Genomic DNA, 20,201 nt, shown 5'->3' on the forward strand with positions numbered 1-20,201 from the left:
CTCTCCAGGTCACAGATGAGAAAGCACATTGAGAGAGGTTAGGTGACTTGACTGAGATCACGCAGCAGGTGAAGGCTGGGCAGGGAGCTTCCAGATGCTCATGAGCCCCTCCAGTAACAAAGAACTTGCTCTTTTCCTCACGAGACAGCCTTGTTCCTGGTACTTTAGCTCCTATTCTTGTATATTTTTAAGTAAAGCCTTTCTCATGCCAGACACTAAGGTAATTCAGAACAAAGAGAGGTGAGGGGTGTAGAGTTATTCTGGGCAAGTCATCTGGAAAAGGCTGAGTCTCTCCTTGTCATTTCCAGAGATGAATGAATCAGAAGAAAATACCAGAGTATAGCAGGAGAGGGTTCACAGAAGAGAGGTGTAAGAGTCTCTAGCCACTCACCTGCACCACGGAGAGGGTTCCACACCCATGCCACCCACCTCCCAGCCCACAACCTAGAGATCATTCAACCAGACACAAGTGTTATGGGCTCCTTTGAACGCTGGTGATGGTAACCCACCTCCTGCCTTAATCATTTCCCAGTGTCCTGCGACCTTCCCATCCTGGACATTTTTCATGGGATCTAACTCAAATATTAGGGAGAGGCCCAGAAAGTGAGGATCCCAAAGCCCTTACCTTTACCTTGACCTCTTTCCTGGAATCTGGGCATACTGAGATTAACATAAAATATTCCAACCTCGTTTTCCCCATCTGTGCAAACAGGGCTGAGACAAGGGGAGCTTTTGGTCATTGTGCTGGTAGCTACAAGGAGAAAGTAAAAATGACACATTTTTGAGTAGCAGCTTAGGGGCTGAGGACACTTGATTCAGTTATCAAAAGACTGAGCAGAAAAAGAAAAGAAGGGAGGGAGGGGGAGAAAGCAAGGCTATCCCATTTATATCTGGATTATTCATCTCTCAATTTTCTCCACTCCAAAACAGAACCTTACCTAGATATATGGACCTGTGTCTTCTGAGTAGCCTTGCTCATGCATTTTGCACAGCAACATATACAGACACGCACAATCACATGCCCAGCCAAACATAATATTCTCATTCACAGAAAGGAACAGTTTTACATATACCATTTCACAAAGTCCCCCCACTCTCTGTCCCTAACCCTTCAGCCACCACCAAAACTAAAATACCCTCTGGATATGCTTGGGCCCAGGCTGGATGGTGGAAACTCAGGGAAGGAGATAGCACAGAAGAGAAGGTAGGAAATACATGGAGGAAAGGATGATGAGGTAGAAAAGGACAGGATGATCTGTTCAATATCACAGTAACAGCCACAGTTAGCACTGGAATGAAAAACCAGTCATCCTGGTCCAGATTCCTTCTCCAGATAACATTAGAAGACCTGACCCTTTCTCTTCTTGCCTCTTTCTCTCTGGGTTTGGATAGTTGATGCAAGGGATTGCAAGAAATATTTCAGCTTAAGGTTAGGGATACAAATGGTCTATCTCCAGAGGGTCCAATTATTTCCACTATCTATGTCCCACCTATCAACCAGAACACAGTCACATCCTATTAGAAAGCAGTATAGAAAGCTCTCTCTCCACTCTTTTCTACTCTGTCCTATGTCTATTTCTGATTCTTGTTCTCAACTTTTTTTCCTTTTCCTCCTCATCTCCTCTCCCTCTAAGTGTCCGCTTTCTGAATTTTTCTATTTAATCTCCTCTCTTTCTCAGTTTCTGGCTAGGTAGTGGATAAGAGAAAAATGAGAAGGCACATGTATATGAGGGAAGATCAGGGGATAGAGAGAGAGTGAGTAGTGGACAACGATGGGGAGGACACGTGGAGAAGGTCAATACTATCATTTGACCAAACTTGGTCTCTGTATTTGCTTACAGTGAATTATTCTGTTTCCAAGTAATTAAAATTTACTTTTTATCGTCTCTCTTTTGGATGTATCTTTGATTTTTATGAGAGACTATGCTTTGTATGCAATTGTCTCTCAATAACCATATCAGATCACATTTTATGGCCAAACTGGCCTGACACCTATCACTGACCAATTGTGCATGACTTCACCTGTTTTCTAGCAGCATCCATACAGGACACTAAAGGCAAGCACAGGATCCTAGTATTAATATTACTCAGGCAGTGTCGTGGCTATAACAGTATACAAGAGACCCAGCCCCTCAACATGTGCTTTGCTGTTCCTGGTCTGAACCCAGGTTTTGGGCCTCATTTGTGAGTAATCATAGGCTCAATGGTTTGAAAAATCCATCCAAGATCTCCCCATTTTCCCTTCTGTTTCCTTCAGTCCTGAGGTTCCCATCTTGAAAAGTAACCACATCTGATTCATTTGATCATTACATTACCCTGATATTGTCACATAGGCAGATGATTTAGAAGAAAATAGATGAATATAGGTAGAGTATAGGCAGAAGATGATTCACAGGCAGAAAAAAAGAAAGCTGTAAGTCTCTAGCCACTCGTCTTCACCATAGAGAGAGTTCTGCAGCCATGCCACTCACCCTACACCCCTACCCCAGACATCACTGAGTCAGACACAAGTGGAAAGGGCTCCTTTGAACCTTGGGAATGATAACTTCACCTCCTGCCTTGCACCATTTCCCACTGCTCTCCAATCTTCTCATCCTGGATGTTTTTCATGAGATCTAACTCAAACATTTCCTGCTGTCATTTCTGTTTCAGCCACAGCATAAGGATGCATCCCAACTCCTTCATCTCTCAGAGTCTCTTAGAGTTCAGCTCAAGACAGTAAGCTCTTCTCTACCTACCCTACCTTGACCTACTCATGCAATTCACAAACCATAGCCATCAGAACCCAGCCTCCTTCCTGCTCATGGGAATTCCTGGCCTGGAGGCATCCCACTTTTGGATTGCATTTCCTTTCTGCTCCATGTATGCCCTGGCAGTGCTCGGCAACATGGCAGTGCTGCTGGTGGTGCACTCAGAGCCTGCACTGCACCAGCCCATGTACCTGTTCCTGTGCATGCTCTCCATCATTGACCTGGTGCTCTGCACCTCCACTGTGCCCAAGCTCCTTGCGCTCTTTTGGGCAAACGCTGCTGAGATCGCCTTTGGGGCCTGTGCTACCCAGATGTTCTTTATCCATGGCTTCTCAGCTGCAGAATCTGGTATCCTGCTAGCAATGGCCTTTGACCGCTACTTGGCCATCTGCCGGCCACTGTACTATGGATCATTGCTACCCCCAGAGGCTGTAGGCAAGCTGGGGGCTGCTGCTGTGTTTCGTGGCTTGGGACTCATGACCCCCCTCACCTGCTTACTGGCAAGACTGAGCTACTGTAGCCGAGTGGTGGCCCACTCCTACTGTGAGCACATGGCTGTGGTAAAGCTGGCTTGTGGGGGCACACAGCCAAACAACATCTACGGCATCACCGCTGCCACGCTGGTGGTGGGCACTGACTCTATCTGCATTGCTATCTCCTATGCACTCATCCTCCGGGCTGTGTTAGGCCTCTCCTCCAAGGAGGCAAGGGCTAAGACCTTTGGCACTTGTGGCTCCCACCTGGGCGTCATCCTTCTCTTCTATGCACCGGGACTCTTCTCATTCTACACTCAGCGCTTTGGCCAGCATGTGCCCCGGCACATCCACATCCTCTTGGCTGACCTCTACCTTGTCATGCCACCCATGCTCAACCCCATCATCTACGGCATGAAGACCAAGCAGATCCGGGATGGGGCCTTCCGACTGCTGAAGCGGGGTGTTGTTCAGTCATAACGTCTCCAACTCCATCCTGGGACCCTATCCTATTCTCCCCTTAGCCCTTGGGAAATGTCTGGGATACCAGTTGCTCCTAGCATGACGGAGAGACAGAAACCCACACTCAATGGTATCCTTACTTTGATAAGGAGGCATAGCACATGTGGGATGGGAGAAGAGCCATCAGATGTAACCACATCTACATCACAAGTGGGAAACGATGCTCGAGCAGCCCCTGTCCAATAGGGAATGTGGTTACCAAGCAGATGATGGCCCCCCAAGGAATCCCACTCTGCTGTTCTGACATGGCTCCTGCCCTCCAGGAGACCTTGATAAAGTGAGAAAGATATGACTAGTGGTCTGACAAGGAAAAATAACCCTCATCCACAGTCAGGTGTTCCTGCTCTAGTAGGGATACACGGGGACCTTCCTCAGGGAGCGCTAAGTCTGATGGGAGAAACACGCAGAGAGTTACAGAGGCAGAGAGACTCAGCAGTCAGCAATGGGCCAGAGGGACAACAACAGCAAATAAGAACCATAGGCAAACTGTCTATGGTACACAGGACTAAGCAACACTATTATTGCCAATTTAGGAAGGTTCTCTGAAGCTGAGAGTTTTTATTTTTTCATCAAGCGTGCACTATGGGCCAAATATTTTGCTAAAATCTAGGGGTATGGACTTGATTAGGTCAAAAGTCCCCCTCTCATGGTGACTGCTCACTGTTATAGGAAACATACATACAAGGAGAGAGCAGGTAAACCAAATTAAACTAAATGATTATGGTAACCAGAGGGATTGTGGGTACTAAGTTAGGACACCTAACTTGCTTGGGGGAAATGCAGTCCCAGGGCCCACCTCATTTCACCCCACCTCTGCATGGATAGGAAAGGCCACTTCTTTAGAAACCTTTGACCATGCCAGGTGTGAGGTGTGGGAACAAGGTCTCAGCCTGGATGATGTCAAGTCTGAACATCCCTAGTCTTTCTTTTTGTTCTGTAGGAGTGGCCCTGTGGAGCTGCTGCTAAGCCTCAAAAGTTTAAGGAAGAGACCAGGACCCTTTCTTGGATAGAAAATAGATAAGGCAATTCAGTGGGACTGCCTGAGCAGGTTCACAAAAATGAAAGTGATGGCTGCAACTAGAAAGCTCCTTAGGCTCCGGGGTTTTCAGGAGCTCTGGTTCTGCCTCCCTGCTCAGAATCAGCAGGCAGATTGATAGGTATCTGACTCCCTGGTAAAGCATATTAATAAACTAGGGAAGAGCTTACACAGGAGAACCTCTCTAGCAGGCTCAGGATAATATAAGCCACCAGAACGTCATCCAGTAGCAGCAATTAGCTCAACACTGCAGTGCACCAAGGGGATATATATCATCTTACTGTAGTCTCATAACCATCTGACGAGGGACATATAATTAACTGCTCTCACTTTTTAGAGCCAGAGGTGGAAGATTAGGAAGGTAGTAACTTGTCCAAGAAGCAAGCAAGTATCAGAGCCAGAAATCAAACTCAAATCTAATTCTAAATTCCTTGCTTTTCACTCTTTACCAGGTGAGTTCTTATAAATCTAGGCCCCATGACCAAGAATCTAATAAGGCTTAACCTAGGAGTGAGGGGATAATTCTTTCCCTAAATCACTGGCGTTTCTGAAAACATGCCAAACAGTATTCTAGGGTCTTGGAGATGTAATGGTGATTCAGGAAGCTAAATCTCTGACAACTTGAATATGAGACCTCAGCAAAATCCCCCCATGTACTCTCAGTGACTCTCGTGTTACCATAATAATTCTTCCTTCACTCCAGGGCTCAGCATACATGAAATTAGTAGTTTTAATTTGCCCACAGACAACCCAGGTTGCCAAACAATTAGAGACCTTAAATTGGCCAATAAATTCTAATCTCTAGAATATTTAATGCAAACTGTGAGGGAAGTCAAGAAAATCAGCTGCATCCTGTTTGGGACTACATTGGTTATGATTGGATTTATTTTTTCCAAACTATCCTTTTTTTAATGAGGTATAACATACCTGAATGAAGTACATGTATTAAGTGTATATGTACTTCATTCAGGTATGTTATACCTCATTAAGTCTGATGATTTCTGACCAATGTATACATCAGTATAACCACCACATTAATCAAGATACATAATGTTTTCATAATCCCAGAAAGTTCCCTTGTGCTTCTTCCAGGCAATACCCTTGCTCTCCCACTGAAACAACTGTTTGATTTTGATTACTTTGTATCAAACTTACTGTTCTAGAAGTCCTTATAAGTGGAATAATACAATGTATTCTTGGTTCAACATAATGTTTTCTGAGATTCATTTGTGTTGTTAATTCCTTTTTATTGCTAAGAAATATTCCCCTGTGTGAATATACCAAAGCTTAGCTACTTACTTTTGGACACCTGGGTTATATCCTATTTTTGACTATTATGAATAAAGCTGCTATGACTATTTCTTAACCCAGGAGAGGAAATTCTAGGTTAAAAGGTAGGTGTATTGGATGGGATGAAATAGGGCATTGGGATTAAGAGATATGAACTATGATGTACAAAATAAATAACCAAGAAGGATATATTATACAGCATGAGAAGGTATAGCAATAATTTTGTAATAACTTTAAATTGAGTATAATCTATAAAAATATTGAATCACTCTGTTGTGCACCTAAAGCTAATATAATATTGTAAATCAACTATATGTCGATAAAAAATAAACATAGGTGTATGTTTAATAAAACCTGCCAAATGGTGAGGTCTCTTTCCATGAATGAATTTTATTCATGGCCAGTGCTTTGTTTTATAGATTTAGCTTTTAATTTTAGGTCTATGTTCCAACACAAATAACCACTGTACATGATGTAAAGTAGAAATTAACATTTATTTTTTCATATATGGATATCCAGTTTTAACAGAATTATTTGTCTAAAGGCATTCTTTTCCAAATTGAAATTCCTTGGCAACTTTGTCAAAAATCAGTCAGCTCTTTATGTATGGATATATTTCTAGATTTTCTTTCTTTCTTTCTTTCTTTCTTTCTTTCTTTCTTTCTTTCTTTCTTTCTTTCTTTCTTTTTTTTTCACAGCTCTGAAAAAAGCATTTGGGTTAAGTGGAAAGACCCTTACTCAGCAAGTTTACTTGGAGCTAGTGTACTTGGGGACAGCCGTGGTGCCCTTGGTCATGGCGTGCTTGGCCAGCTCCCTGGGCAGCAGCAGGCACATGGCCATCTGGATCTCCCCGGAAGCAATAATTGAATCCTTATTGTAAGAGGCCAAGAGCAACACCTCACCTGCAATATGCTTGAAGATGTCAGTCACAAAGAAATTCATGATGCTAATGGCTTTGATACCATTGTCTGGATGAACTTGCTTCAGCACTTCATAGATGTAAATTGAATAGCTCACTTTTCGGCATCTCTTGCACTCTTTCCCTTCCTTTTTCTGAGTTTTAGTTACAGCTTTGTTGAACCCTTTCTTGGAAATGGTAGGGCCCTTCAAAGACAGCTCGGCATGGTTAGTGGTAGCTCTATAGAGTTACAGCTCTGATAGCTCCAATCCACACCACATAAGAGAAGATCTCATTAATCTCTTTAAGTAATGAAATCAAATATATCAAGTATATCAATACTATACTGTTATATTAATGATAACTTTATAATGAGTCTCAAAATGACATAGTGTAAGTCATCCAGCTCTGTACTTCCACAATGGTTCTGGTTATTCTATGTCCTTTGCATTCCTACATATATTTTAGAATCCATTCTTTAATTTCTGTAAAAATTATTGCTGTCGTTTTGATTATATGATTTTTATTTCTTTCTCTGATCTTAATGTACTGGCTAGGACCTCCAACACAATGTTCAAAAGAGTTAGTAAGGAAACATCTTTGCCTTGATTCTGATCCCAGGAGGAAAGCGTTCAATCTTTCATCATGAAGTATGATGTTAACTATAGGTTTTTCATAGTATTCTTTACCAATTATTGAAAATTTTTATCCAGATGTTGTTGAATTTGGTCAAATCACTTTTCTTCATACAGTTAGGTAATCACATAATTTTTCTCCTTCATTCTGTTAATAGGGTATACTGTATTGACTTACTTTTAAATGTTAAACGGCCTTGCATTCCTGGGATAAACTTCACTTAGTCATGATGTATTATCATAGTTGTATATTGCTGGATTCAATTTGCTAATATTTTGATAAGAAAAATTATGTCAATGTTCATAATGGTTATTTATCTTATAATTTTCTTTCTTGTGATTTTCTTATCAGGTTTTTATATCAGGGTTTTGCTTACCTCACAAAACATATTGGACAGAATGGGAGAAAATATTTGTCAACATAGCAACTGACAAAGGGTTAATCTCCAAAATATATAAGCAGTTCATTCAGCTTAATACAAAAAAGCAAATAAGCCAATCCACAGATGGGCAGAAGACCTGAATAGACATTTCTCCAAAGAAGACATGCAGATGGCTAACAAACACATGAAAAGAGGCTCAACATCACTAATTATTAGAGAAATGCAAGTCAAAGCCACAGTGAGGTATCACCTCACACTGGTCAGAATGGCTATCATCAAAACATCTAGAAACAATAAATGCTGGAGAGGGTGCAGAGAAAAGGGAACCTTCCTGCACTGTTGGTGGGAATGCAAATTGGTACAGCCACTATGGAAAACAGTATGGAGGTTCCTTAAAAAACTAAAAACAGAACTACCATATGACCCAGCAATCCCACTCCTGGGCATATACCCTGAGAAAACCATAATCCAAAAAGATATATGTACCACAATGTTCAATGCAGCACTATTTACAATAGCCAGGACATGGAAGCAACCTAAATGCCCATCAACAGATGAATGGATAAAGAAGATGTGACACAGATATACAATGAAAGTATATATATACTCAGCCATAAAAAGGAATGAAATTGAGTTATTTGTAGTGAGGTGGATGGACCTAGAGTCTGTCATACAGAGCGAAGTAAGCCAGAAAGAGAAAAACAAATACTGTATGCTAACTCATATATATGGAATCTGAAAAAAAATGGTACTGATGAACCCAGTGGCAGGGCAAGAATAAAGATGCAGATGTAGAGAATGGACTTGAGGACATGGGGTGGGGAGGCGAAGGGGAAGCTGGGACAAAGTGAAAGAGTGGCATTGACGTATATACACTACCAAGTGTAAAATAGATAGCTAGTGGGAAGCTACTGCATAACACAGGGAGATCAACTTGATGATGGGTGATGACATAGAGGGCTGGGATAGGGAAGCTGGGAGGGAGTCATGGGAGGGAGGGAATATTGGGATATACGTGTAGATGCAGCTGATTCACTTTCTTGTACAGCAAAAACTGGCACAACAGTGTAAAGCAATTATATTCCAATAAAGGGCTTAAAAAATATAAAAAAGACTGTTTAACAACCAATAAGGCACACACAAAAAAAACATATTGGAAAGTATTCCTTACAGCTCTATTTTTAGCAAAGGTTCTTAATATTTATTGTATTTGTTCCTTAAATATGTGATAGAATTCCACAGGAAAAATCTGTATTTTACATTCAATTTTTAATGAATATAGATTTCTATTTTCACAAACTTTCCATTTCCTCTAAATTGCCAAAATAATATAGTTGTCAAAATAATATACTAGTATATTATAAAATTGTTTATAACTTCCCCTTATTATTCTTTCAATTCTGTAGGACTTGTCACTTTTTATTTCTGATATAGGTTATTTGTGTGTGTTTGTCCTATTCTGTCATGCTGGTGGAGGAGATAGATGTATCAATTTTATTAATTTTTAGACCCAAGTTGTAGCTTTGTTGATTGTTCTCCATTGTTTGTTGCTCTTGTCTTTCTAGCTGCTTAAAGTAGAAGCTTAAGCCATTAGCATTGCTTTAGCTGTATCCCATATATTTTGATATGTGGTGCTAAAATAGCTTGTATTACTATCTAATTTTCCTTATGATTTTTTTGTGACCCATGAGTTATTTTCAGCATTTTGCTTGATTTTCAAGGTTTAATAATTTTCTGTGCATATTATTGCTATTAATTTCTAATTTAATTCCATTGTGATTGGAAATATGCATTTTTAATTTCAATATTTCAAAATGTATTCAGACTTGTTTTATGGCCCTGATATGGTCTATCTTTGTGAATATTCCCTGTGCACTTCAAATTAACGTGTTTCTGCATGTTTGGGGAAAATTGTTTTATTATTATCAGTTAGGTCAAGTTGATCAATAGTGTTGTTCAACTTTACAGATTTTTTAAATCTGGCTCTTATCAATTACTGAAAGAATTGTTAAAATCTCTAACTACAATTGTGAATTTGTCTGCTTTTCATTTTAATTCTATCAAATTTTGCTTTGTGTATTTTGAAGTTCTGTTATTAAGTGCATACACATTTAGAATTTCTATATATTCATGATGGATTGAAACTTTTCACATTAGAAAATGGTCCTTTTCATTCTCTGTAATATTCTGCTTTTTCAGTCAATTTCAGGTTTTGTTAAGACAAGTCTATTTCATTTTTACTTATATTCTAAGATCATAGCCCTTAGTATTTGAATGTATTTGCTTTTAGCCTTTCTAGGGTTTTAACCAGAGACTGAGATGTCACCAATTCCTCCCAACTTAGTGAAACTTGTGTCAAATTCTGTCTCCCTAATACCAGGAAATTGCTGAAAGCAGGCATGCTACTCTAAATAAAGATACTATTCAGTGACTTTCTAAGTTGCAATCTCAATGACCTTGTAATACAGGAAGAATTACACCTGGTGGCCAGGATCATTGCACTCTCTCCTTTCATTCTTTTCCAGCTGATCCGTCATAACATGCACTGCTCTATTGTCTCATCTTCTTCTCAGACCCACCAGTTTCCCTCACCTGAGGGTCAGCTTTCTGGTCCTCTTGGTCCCTTTGTCCTTTCTGACACCCACTCTTTAAGCGTTTTCCCAGTAAAATTAGGAGTCCAAACTTTCTCACTACATCACTTTTTTCTATTTTGTAAATCCAATAGGCCAGGGCCTAGCATTGTGTCCTATTTAGATGAGTGATTATATGGGCTTAAACAAGTTACTTCTTGTTAAAAAATGCTTTGAAGCAAGGAGTGACAGTAAGATGACTGCCTCAGCCATCAAGAGTCAGAAGACAGATGCTAGATGTCTTGGTGGTTGGAACTAGAAGAATGTCCTGTGAAGTGGGTTGGAACAACCTCCACTGAATTTTTCCAAGAAAGGAGATAGTTTCCCAAGTCATAAGACTGGCATACAGAGCCTGAGCCACCCCAGGGTACAAAGTCAGAAGAGGAAAAGAAAGTAAAGAAATGAAGAAATTGATGAAATAAAAACTTGTATTGGGACAGAGGTGAAGATGATGCAACAGGTGGGCATGGAGCTCACCTCCTCCCACAAATACATCAGAAATGTGTCCACATGTGGAGCAGTTATCACAGAAAACCTACTGAACACTGGCTGAGCTCATTAAACTGAAGTTGCAAGAAAGATCACCCCATAATAGGGTAGGATGAAAGAGAAAAAAAAGGAATAGGGAATGGGACCTACATTCCTGGGAGGGAGCTGTGAAAGAGGAAATGCTCCCTCATCCTAGGAACCCCCTTCACTGGCTGGGAGATCAGCTGGGACAAAAAGGGAGCTTCAGAAGAGGAGAGTGTAGCAACCAGCTTGGCAACAGGCAGAACAGAGAGAGACCAACACAGATGGTCCTAGCCACCTCACTGCTGAGACAGACATCTGCTGGTATTCACAAGAGCTGAGTGCTGAAACTAGGACTTCAGTAGACAGACACAGGGAGAGGGCTGGGCTTGGTTGCACAGAGACAGCCCAAAGTGGCTGGAGTGTGGTCCTAGCCACTATTGAGAGTGTGCAGGACTAAGCTGGGTCCACCATAGAAGACCCATTGTTAAATTGTACATGAAGGGAGGGCCAGTGGGTTGCCCACAAACTAAAGCAGGGCTGACATGTGAGCTGATCCCAGGGACCATACAACTTCAGAAATGGGGCTAAAATCTGAGCCATGTCCCCATGGCTGTGCTACTTTGGCAGATTTACACCACAGGAGCCTTTGTAATCTCAGTGCCTGTGGGACATCCAAGTGGATCTCTTATGCTCCCAAGGCTGGTGTGGGTCTGGCATTAGCAGCTGTGGGCTTTACAAGCATGCATATACAGAGGAAGGGCTGGGGTCTGGGCTGATTCTGTAGCTCCCAGGTGCACGAATATGGCGCGTCCCAGTGCCTGACTTCACCAGATATGTGCTGATGTATATGCACTGGTGGCTTTGTGAGCATGGTTCCTGAGGGATATCCAAGGTAACTGACTGCACTGCCAGGTTGAGGCAGGGATGAAAGCAGTACCAACAGTGTACTTTGTGAGCCCACACAACAGGTGACACCAGAGAGAGCACCTTCAGGTGGACACCTTCTGTGAAGGAATACTCAGTGGCTCCTCTCCAGCGGAAGTGTTCCAGTCCAGCTGACATGACACTGCAGCTCAGAAAGAGATCTGGGGGCTTCTACTCCAACAACTGGGGGGCAGACCTTGCCCCCAACAGGGCTGTTACAACCACAGAGCAAAGAGGAGACCCCACTCAACATCCAGAGCAGTATCTTGTCACCACAACACCAATCAGAACCCCTATCAAGGAAATAATGACCAGCACACACTGTGGACAGATATAGCAGACATCCATACTAAAAACAGCCCTTGCAGCAAAATATCAGACTCACACAGGCTACACAGGGATGCTCCCACATAAAAACAGCCCTTCAAGACCACAGTAGAGAACTGTTTATCCTAAATTCATAAAGGCAGAGAAATACAACTAAAATTAAGAAGAGGAACCACTCCACACTAAAAGAACAAGAGAAATTCCCTGAAAGAACAATGAAAAAGACCTTCCAGTCTACCAGATTCTGAGTCCAAAAGGTAGATAATTAAAATATTGAAGGGATTAAGAAAGGCTGATAGAAATAGATAGAAATGCAGATCACTGTAATGAGGAACTAGAAACTAAAAAGAGGAGCCAATTAAAATTAGAAAACTCATTTGCCAAGACAAAAGCCAAGTTAAAAGCAATAAATAGCAAATTAAATAATGCAGAAGAATGAATAAGTGATCTGAAAGATAGAATGTGGAAATCACCCAATAAGAAGAGTGGACAGAAAGGTAAATGAAAAAAACAATGAAAGCAATATACAAGATCTATGGCATAATATAAATTGAGCCAATTTATGCACAATAAAAATTCCAGAAGGAGAAGAAAGAGAAAGGAGATTGAAAATGTACTTGAAAAAATTATGGCTGAAAACTTCCCAAAACTAAGAAATGAAACAGATATACAAGTACAGGAAGTGCAGAGGGTCCCAAATAAGATGAACCAAAAGAAACCTACACCAAGACATACTGTAATTCAAATGGCAAAAGCGAAAGATAAAGAGAGGATTCTAAAGGCAGCAAGAGAAAAACAATGACTTAGTTTCAGGGGAACCCCCATAAGGCTATCAGCTGACTTCTCTGCAGAAACAGTGCAGACCAGAAGGGAGTGACAAAACATGTTCAAAGTCCTGAAAGGGAACAAAGTTCAATCTAGGATACTTTAACCAGCAAGATCATCATTTAGAATAGAGGTCAAGATAAAGATTTTTTCAGAGAAACAAAAACAAAAAGAATACAGCAATACTAAACCTATCCTAAAAGAAATATTGAAAAGTCTTCTCTAAATAGAAAAGAATCTATAGGAAAGAGAGAATCACAATTGGAAAGTAAATCACTTAAATAAGCCAGTACATAGATTTTTTTAAAATCACCCCCCACCAAAAAAAAAGTGTGAAAGCAATGATAACTACAATGAACAGCTAAAGGATAAACATAAAGATATAAAAGAGGACATCAAAATCCTAAAATATGGGGGAGGGGTGTACAAAAATGCAGATTTTTTTTTTTTACTGTGCTTGAGCCTAAATGATTACCAGTCTAAAGCAAGTAGATATAGTAATGGGTTAACACACTTGAAAAACAGGGTATCCACAAATCAAAATCATACAATAGATTCACAAAAACCAAAAGCAAAAGAACTCAAGCATAATACAAAAGAAACCATCAAACCACAAAAGGAAAAATAAAAAGGAACAAAGAAGAAATACAAAATCAACCAGAAAACAAGGTTTAAAATGGTAATAAATACATACCTATCAATAATTACCTTAAAGGTCAATGGACTAAATGCTCAAGTCAAAAGACATAGAGTGGAAATCTGGATAATAAAACCATAGCCAACAATATGTTGCCTACAAGAGACCCACTTTAGGGTGAAGGACACACATAGATTGAAAGTGAAGGTAGAAAAAGATATTTCATGCAAATAGAAATGACAAAAAAGTGGAAGTAGCAATATTCATATCAAACAAAATAGACTTTAGAACAAAGGCCATAAAGAAAGCTAAAGCAGGACACAAAATAATGATAAAAGGATCAATACAAGAAGAATATATTACACTTATTAACATATGTGCACCCAGTATAGGAGCATATAAATACATAAAACAAATGCTAGCAGACATAAAGGGATAAATTTATGGGAATACAGTAATAGACAGAGACTTTAACACCCCACTCACATCAATGGACAGATCTTCCAGACAGAAAATCAATAAGGCAACAGATTCTAACTGACACAATAGAACAGTTAGACTTACAGACTTAATTTACATTTTCAGGGCATTACATTCCAAAACAAAAAACAGAATACATGTTCTTTTCAAGTGCACATGGAACATTCTCTAGACTAAATCACATACTAGGACACAAAACAAGCCACAACAAATTTAAGACAATAGAAATTATATCGACCATCTTTTCTGACTACAGTGGTGTGAAATTAGAAATCAACCACAGAAAGAGAAACTAGGAAAAAAAAATGATTACATGGAAACTAAACAACAGGTTACTAAAACACCAATGGATCAACAATAAAATCAAAAGGGAAATTTTTACATTCCTTGAGAGAAATGACAATAAAATCAACTATACAAAATCTATTGGATGCAGCAAAAGTAGTTCTAAGAAGAAAGTTCATAGCAGTACAGACCTTCCTCAAAAAATAACAAAAATCTCAAAAAAATAACCTAATCTACCACCTAAAAGAATTAGAAAAAGAAGAACAAACAAAACCTAAGGTCATCAGAAAAAAGGAAATAATAAAGATCAGAGAGGAAATGAATAAAATAGATTTTTTTAAAAAACCCACACACCTAAGGTCAATTAATCTTTGACAAAGGAGGCAAGAATATAAAATGGGAAAAGACAGTCTCTTCAGCAAGTGGTGCTGGGAAAGTTGGACAGCTGCCTGTAAATCAATGAAGTTAGAACACATCCTCACATCATTCACAAAAATAAACTCAAAATGGCATAAAGACTTAAACATAAGATATGGCACCATAAAACTCTAGAAAAGAACATGGACAAAACATTCTCTGACATACATCATACCAATGTTTTCTTAGGTTGGTCTCCCAAGGCAATAGAAATACATTCAAAAATAAATGAATGGGACCTAATCAAACTTACAAGATTTTGCACAGCAAAGGAAACCATAAACAAAACAAAAAGACAACCTATGGAATGGGAGAAAATATTTGCAAACAATGCTACTAACAAGGGCTTTATTTCCAAAATATACGAACAGCTCATATAACTCAACAACAACAAAACAAACAACCCAATCAAAAAATGGGCAGACATACAGATGGTCAATAGGCACATGAAAAGATGCTCATCATCACTTACTATAAGAGAAATGCAAATCGAAACTACAATGGGGTACCACCACACACAAGTCACAATGGCCATCACCAAAAAGTCTACAAATAACAAATGTTGGAAAGGGTGTGGAAAAAAGAGAACCCTCCTACACTATTGGTGGGAATGTAAATTGATGCAGCCACAGTGGAAGACAGTATGGAGGTTCTTCATAAAACTAAAAATAGTGTTTCCATATGACCCAGAAATCCCACTCCTGGGCATATACCCAGACAAAAGTATTATTTGAAAAGGTACATGTACACCTATGTTTATACTAGCACTATTTACAGTAGCCAAGACATGGAAACAATCTAAATGTCCAATGACAGATGAATGGATAAAGATGATGTGGTATACATACAATGGAATATCACTCAGCCATCCTAAAGAATGAAATAATGCCATTTCCAACAACATGGATGGACCTAGAGATTATATCATACTAAGAAAAATAAATCAGAAAGAGAAAGACATACCATGTAATATCACCTATATGTGGAATCTAAAATATGATACAAATCAACATATCTATGAAACAAAAATGACTCACAGATATAGCGAACAGACTTGTGATTGGGGGTGGGGTGGGAGGGAAGGAATGGGAGTTTGGGATTACCAGAGCCAAACTATTATATATAGGATAAATAAACAACATGGTCATACTGTATAGCACAGGGAACTATATTCAATATTCTGTGAAAAACCATAATAAAAAAGAATATGAAAAAGAATATAGATATACACGTACTTATATATGTATACATACATGTGTGTGCGTGTATAACTGAGTCACTATACAGAAGAAATTAATGAAAGTTTGTACATCAACTCTACATCAATAAAATTTAAAAAAATAAAAATAAATAAAAATAAAGATTTTAGACCAAAAAATAGAAAAAAATCAAACCAAGAGCTGGTTTCTTGAAAGGAGAAAGAAGATCAACAAACCTCTGGCCAGGATCACCAAGAAGAAAAGAGAGAGGACCCAAATAAACAAAACAAGAAATGAAAGAGGAGAAATAACAACCAATACCATAGAAATACAAAAAATTATGAGAACACCATGAACAATTATGTGCCAACAAATTGGACAACATAGAAGAAATAGACAAGTTTCTAGAAACATATAGCCCACCAAAACAGAATCAAGAAGAAATAAATAACTTGAACAGACCAATCACTAGAGGTAAAATAGAAACTGCAATTTAAAAAAACAAAAAAACAAAAATCCTCCCCACAAACAAAAGCCCAGGAGCAAATGACTTCACTGGGGAATTCTACCAAACATACAAAGAACTTAACCTGATCCTGCTCAAACTCTTCCAAAAGACTGAAGACAAGAGAACACTCCTGAAGTCATTCTATGAAGCCCCATGATACCAAAACCAGTCAAAGACATTAGCAAAAAGTTAAAGGCCAATATCTTTGATGCATACAGATGCAAAAATTCTCAATAAAATATTAGCAAACTGAGTCCAACAACACATAAAAAGGATCATACACCAAAACCAAGTTGAATTCATCCAAGGGTGACAAGGATGATTCAACATATGCAAATCAATCAATGTGATACGTACCACATCAACAAAAGGAAACACAAAAAACACATGATTATCTCAATAGACACAGAAAAAGTATTTCAGAAAATTCAACATCTATTCACAATAAAAACTCTCACAAAAGTGTGTATAGAGGGAATATATTGCTGCAATAATAAAAGCTATTTATGACATATTCACCACCAACATAACACTCAATGGTGAAATACTGAAAGCCTTCCTGCCAACATCTGGAACAAGACAAGGATGCCCACTCTCACCACCCCTATTCAACATAGTATTGGAAGTCCTAGCCACAGAAAGCAGACAAGGAAAAGAAGTAAAAAGGGATCCAAATTGGAACAGGAGAGGTGAAATTATCATTATATGCAGATGACATGATACTATATATAGAAAATCCTAAAGACTCCACATAAAAACAACTAGAACTGATAAATTCAGCAAGGTAGCAGGATGCAAGATTAACAAACAGAAATCTGTTGCATGTCTTTACACTAACAATGAAATATCAGAAAAGGAAAGTAAAAAAAAAAATTCCTTTTTACATCCACATCAAAAGAAACAAAACAAAACAAAAAATAACAAAACAAAACAAAAAACATAGGAATAAACCTGACCAAAGAGGTTAAAGACTTGCATGCTAGGAACTACAAAACATTGATAAGGGAAACTGAAGATGAGTTAAAAAATGGAAAGATATCCCATGCCCTTGGATTGGAAGTATTAATATTGTTTAAATGGCCATACTACTCAAAGCAATCTATAGATTTAATGTGATTCCTAACAAATTACCCATGACATTTTTCACCAAACCAGAGCAAATAATCCTAAAATTTATGTGAAACCATAAAAGACCCAGAGTTACCAAAGCAATCCTGAGGGAAAAGAACAAAGCTGGGGGCATAACCTTCTCAGACTTCAGACAATACCACAAAGCAACAGTAATCAAAATAGTGTGGCACTGGCAAAAAAAAAAAAAAAAAAAACAGACATACGGATCAGTGGAACAGAATAGAGAGCCCAGAAATAAACTCACACACCTATGTCAATTAACCTTCAACAAAGGAGCAAGAATACAATGGAGGAAAAACAGTCTCTTCTGCAAGTGGTATTGGGAAAGCTGGATGGCTGCATGCAAACCAATGAATTTAGAACACATCCTGACACCACACACAAAAATAAAGCCAAAATGGCTTAAAGACCTAAATACAAGACATGACACCATAAAACTCCTAAAAGAGAACATAGGCAAAACATTCTCTGATATAAATTATACTGATGTTTTCTTAGATCAGTCTCCCAAGGCAATAGAAATAAAGGTAAAAATAAACAAATGAAACCTCATCAAACTTATGAGCTTTTGCACAGCAAAGGAAACCATAAAGAAAACAAAAAGACAACCTCTGGAATGGGAGAAGATATATGCAAGTGATGCTACCAAATATGGCTTAATTTCCAAATATACAAATAGCTCATACAGCTCAATATCAAAAAAGACAAACAACCCAATCCAAAAAAAAAAAAAAAAAAGGCAGAAGACATAAATAAACATTTCTCCAAAGAAGACAGATGGCCAATAGGCACATGAAAATATGCCCAACATCACTAATTATTAGAGAAATGAAACCAAAACTACAATGAGGTGTCACCTCACACCAGTCAGAATGGCCATCATCAAAAACTCTACAAATGATAAATGCTGGAGAGGGTGTAGAGAAAAAGGAACCCTCCTACACCTTTGGTGGGAATGTAAATTGGCACAGCCACTATGAAGAATGGTATGAATGTTCCTTAAAAATCTAAAAAGTTGCCATATGATCCAGCAATCCCACTCCTGGGCATATACCCAGACAAAAGTATAATTTGAAAAGGTACATGTACCCCTATGTTCACAGTAGCTCTATTTACAATAGCCGAGATATGGAAGCAACCCAAATGTCCATTGACAGATGAATGAATAAAGAAGATGTGGTATACAGGTGCATATATATATATACACACACATACACACAATGGAATACTATTCACCCATTAAAAGGAATGAAATAATGCCATTTGCAGCAACATGAATGGACCTAGAGATTATCATACCAAGTGAAGTAATTCAGCCAGAGATAAATATCATATGACCATTTATATGTGTAATCTAAAAATATGATACAAATGAACTTATTTACAAAACAGAAACAGACTCACAGACATAGTAAACAAGCTTATGGTTACCAAAGAGAAATGGGAGAAGGGATAAATTAGAAGTTTGGGATTAGCAGATACAAACTACTATATATATAAAATAGATAACTGCCCTCCAGATGCCTGACTTGCCAGCACCACACCACTGGTGAGGCTGTCCTGCTGCACCTGTGACGTTGGGGCAGAGAGGAAGTGGCTATTTCCATGCTCAGTGCTCAGAAGAGTGGGCCCTAAGAATAGTTTGTAGCTGGACATCACCAGGAGGAAAAAAAAGAAGGTAAAAAAAACAAGATCCTACTATATAACATATGGAACTATATTCAATATCTTGGGATAAACTCTAATGGAAAAGAATATGAAATAGAATGTGTGTGTGTGTGTGCGTGTGTGTGTAACTGAATCACTTTGCTGTACACCAGAAACAAACACACTGTAAATCAACTAACTTCAATTTAATAAATAAATAAATAAAGGCCAATGGCTAAAGTGCACATTGCTGCAAACCTACCTAGCCTCCTGTGATATGTGTTCAATCAGATTGATAGGGTTCACATCTCAAAAATATCAAGTAGATGACATCAATAAAATCAAGGGCTCTGTGAAATTATCACCCCAATCTACACCATAAACATATCCATTACCTCCAAAAGTTTCCTCTTGCCTTTATTTATTATTTTTATATTTGATAAGAACACAAGATCTACTCTTTTAGAAAATTTTTAAGATACAATACAGTATTGCCAGTGATAGGCACTATTGTACAGTAGATCTCTTATCTCCAAATTCATCAAGTTGCATACACTAAATACACACAGCTTTTTATATACCAATCATAACTCAATAAAGTGTTTTCTTTAAAAAAAATGAATCAATAAAAAGCATTCCCCACAGGAAGGAAGGAAAAAAATCATAAAGATAGGAGTTGTTAATGCTACAG

At 38.6% G+C, this 20,201-nt stretch overlaps 2 protein-coding genes and 1 non-coding gene across 3 annotated transcripts; 2 read left to right on the forward strand and 1 right to left on the reverse strand.

The window, feature by feature from the left end:
- Window positions 1-2,755: 2,755 nt before the first annotated feature.
- Window positions 2,756-3,703, forward strand: LOC130829507 (olfactory receptor 52P1-like). Its single transcript, XM_057696067.1, has one exon. The coding sequence runs from the start codon at window positions 2,756-2,758 to the stop codon at window positions 3,701-3,703; it is 948 nt and encodes a 315-aa protein (XP_057552050.1).
- A 3,115-nt stretch (window positions 3,704-6,818) lies between these two features.
- On the reverse strand, window positions 6,819-10,524 carry LOC130860855 (histone H2B type 1-A-like). Its single transcript, XM_057749401.1, has 2 exons — window positions 10,466-10,524; window positions 6,819-7,209 (listed from the first exon to the last, which is right to left on the reverse strand). Exons 1-2 carry the CDS (start codon window positions 10,522-10,524, stop codon window positions 6,819-6,821), a joined length of 450 nt encoding a protein of 149 aa, XP_057605384.1.
- An 8,858-nt stretch (window positions 10,525-19,382) lies between these two features.
- LOC130829566 (small nucleolar RNA SNORA43) lies at window positions 19,383-19,521 on the forward strand. The gene has a single exon (XR_009047590.1). It is a non-coding gene; the product is annotated as a small nucleolar RNA SNORA43 (small nucleolar RNA).
- The last annotated feature ends 680 nt before the right edge of the window (window positions 19,522-20,201 follow it).

The sequence above is a fragment of the Hippopotamus amphibius genome, chromosome 9 (assembly GCF_030028045.1).
Source record: "Hippopotamus amphibius kiboko isolate mHipAmp2 chromosome 9, mHipAmp2.hap2, whole genome shotgun sequence".
NCBI lineage: Eukaryota > Metazoa > Chordata > Mammalia > Artiodactyla > Hippopotamidae > Hippopotamus > Hippopotamus amphibius.

Bases quoted from the DNA above. Each gene is read 5' to 3' on its own strand.
- LOC130829507 (XM_057696067.1), top strand. From the start codon at position 2,756: ATGCAATTCACAAACCATAGCCATCAGAACCCAGCCTCCTTCCTGCTC.
- LOC130860855 (XM_057749401.1), bottom strand. From the start codon at position 10,524: ATGACGGATCAGCTGGAAAAGAATGAAAGGAGAGAGTGCAATGATCCT. The intron at 7,210-10,465 runs GTAATTCTTCCT...GTAACTCTATAG, and splicing joins AATGATCCTGGCCACCAGGT to AGCTACCACTAACCATGCCG.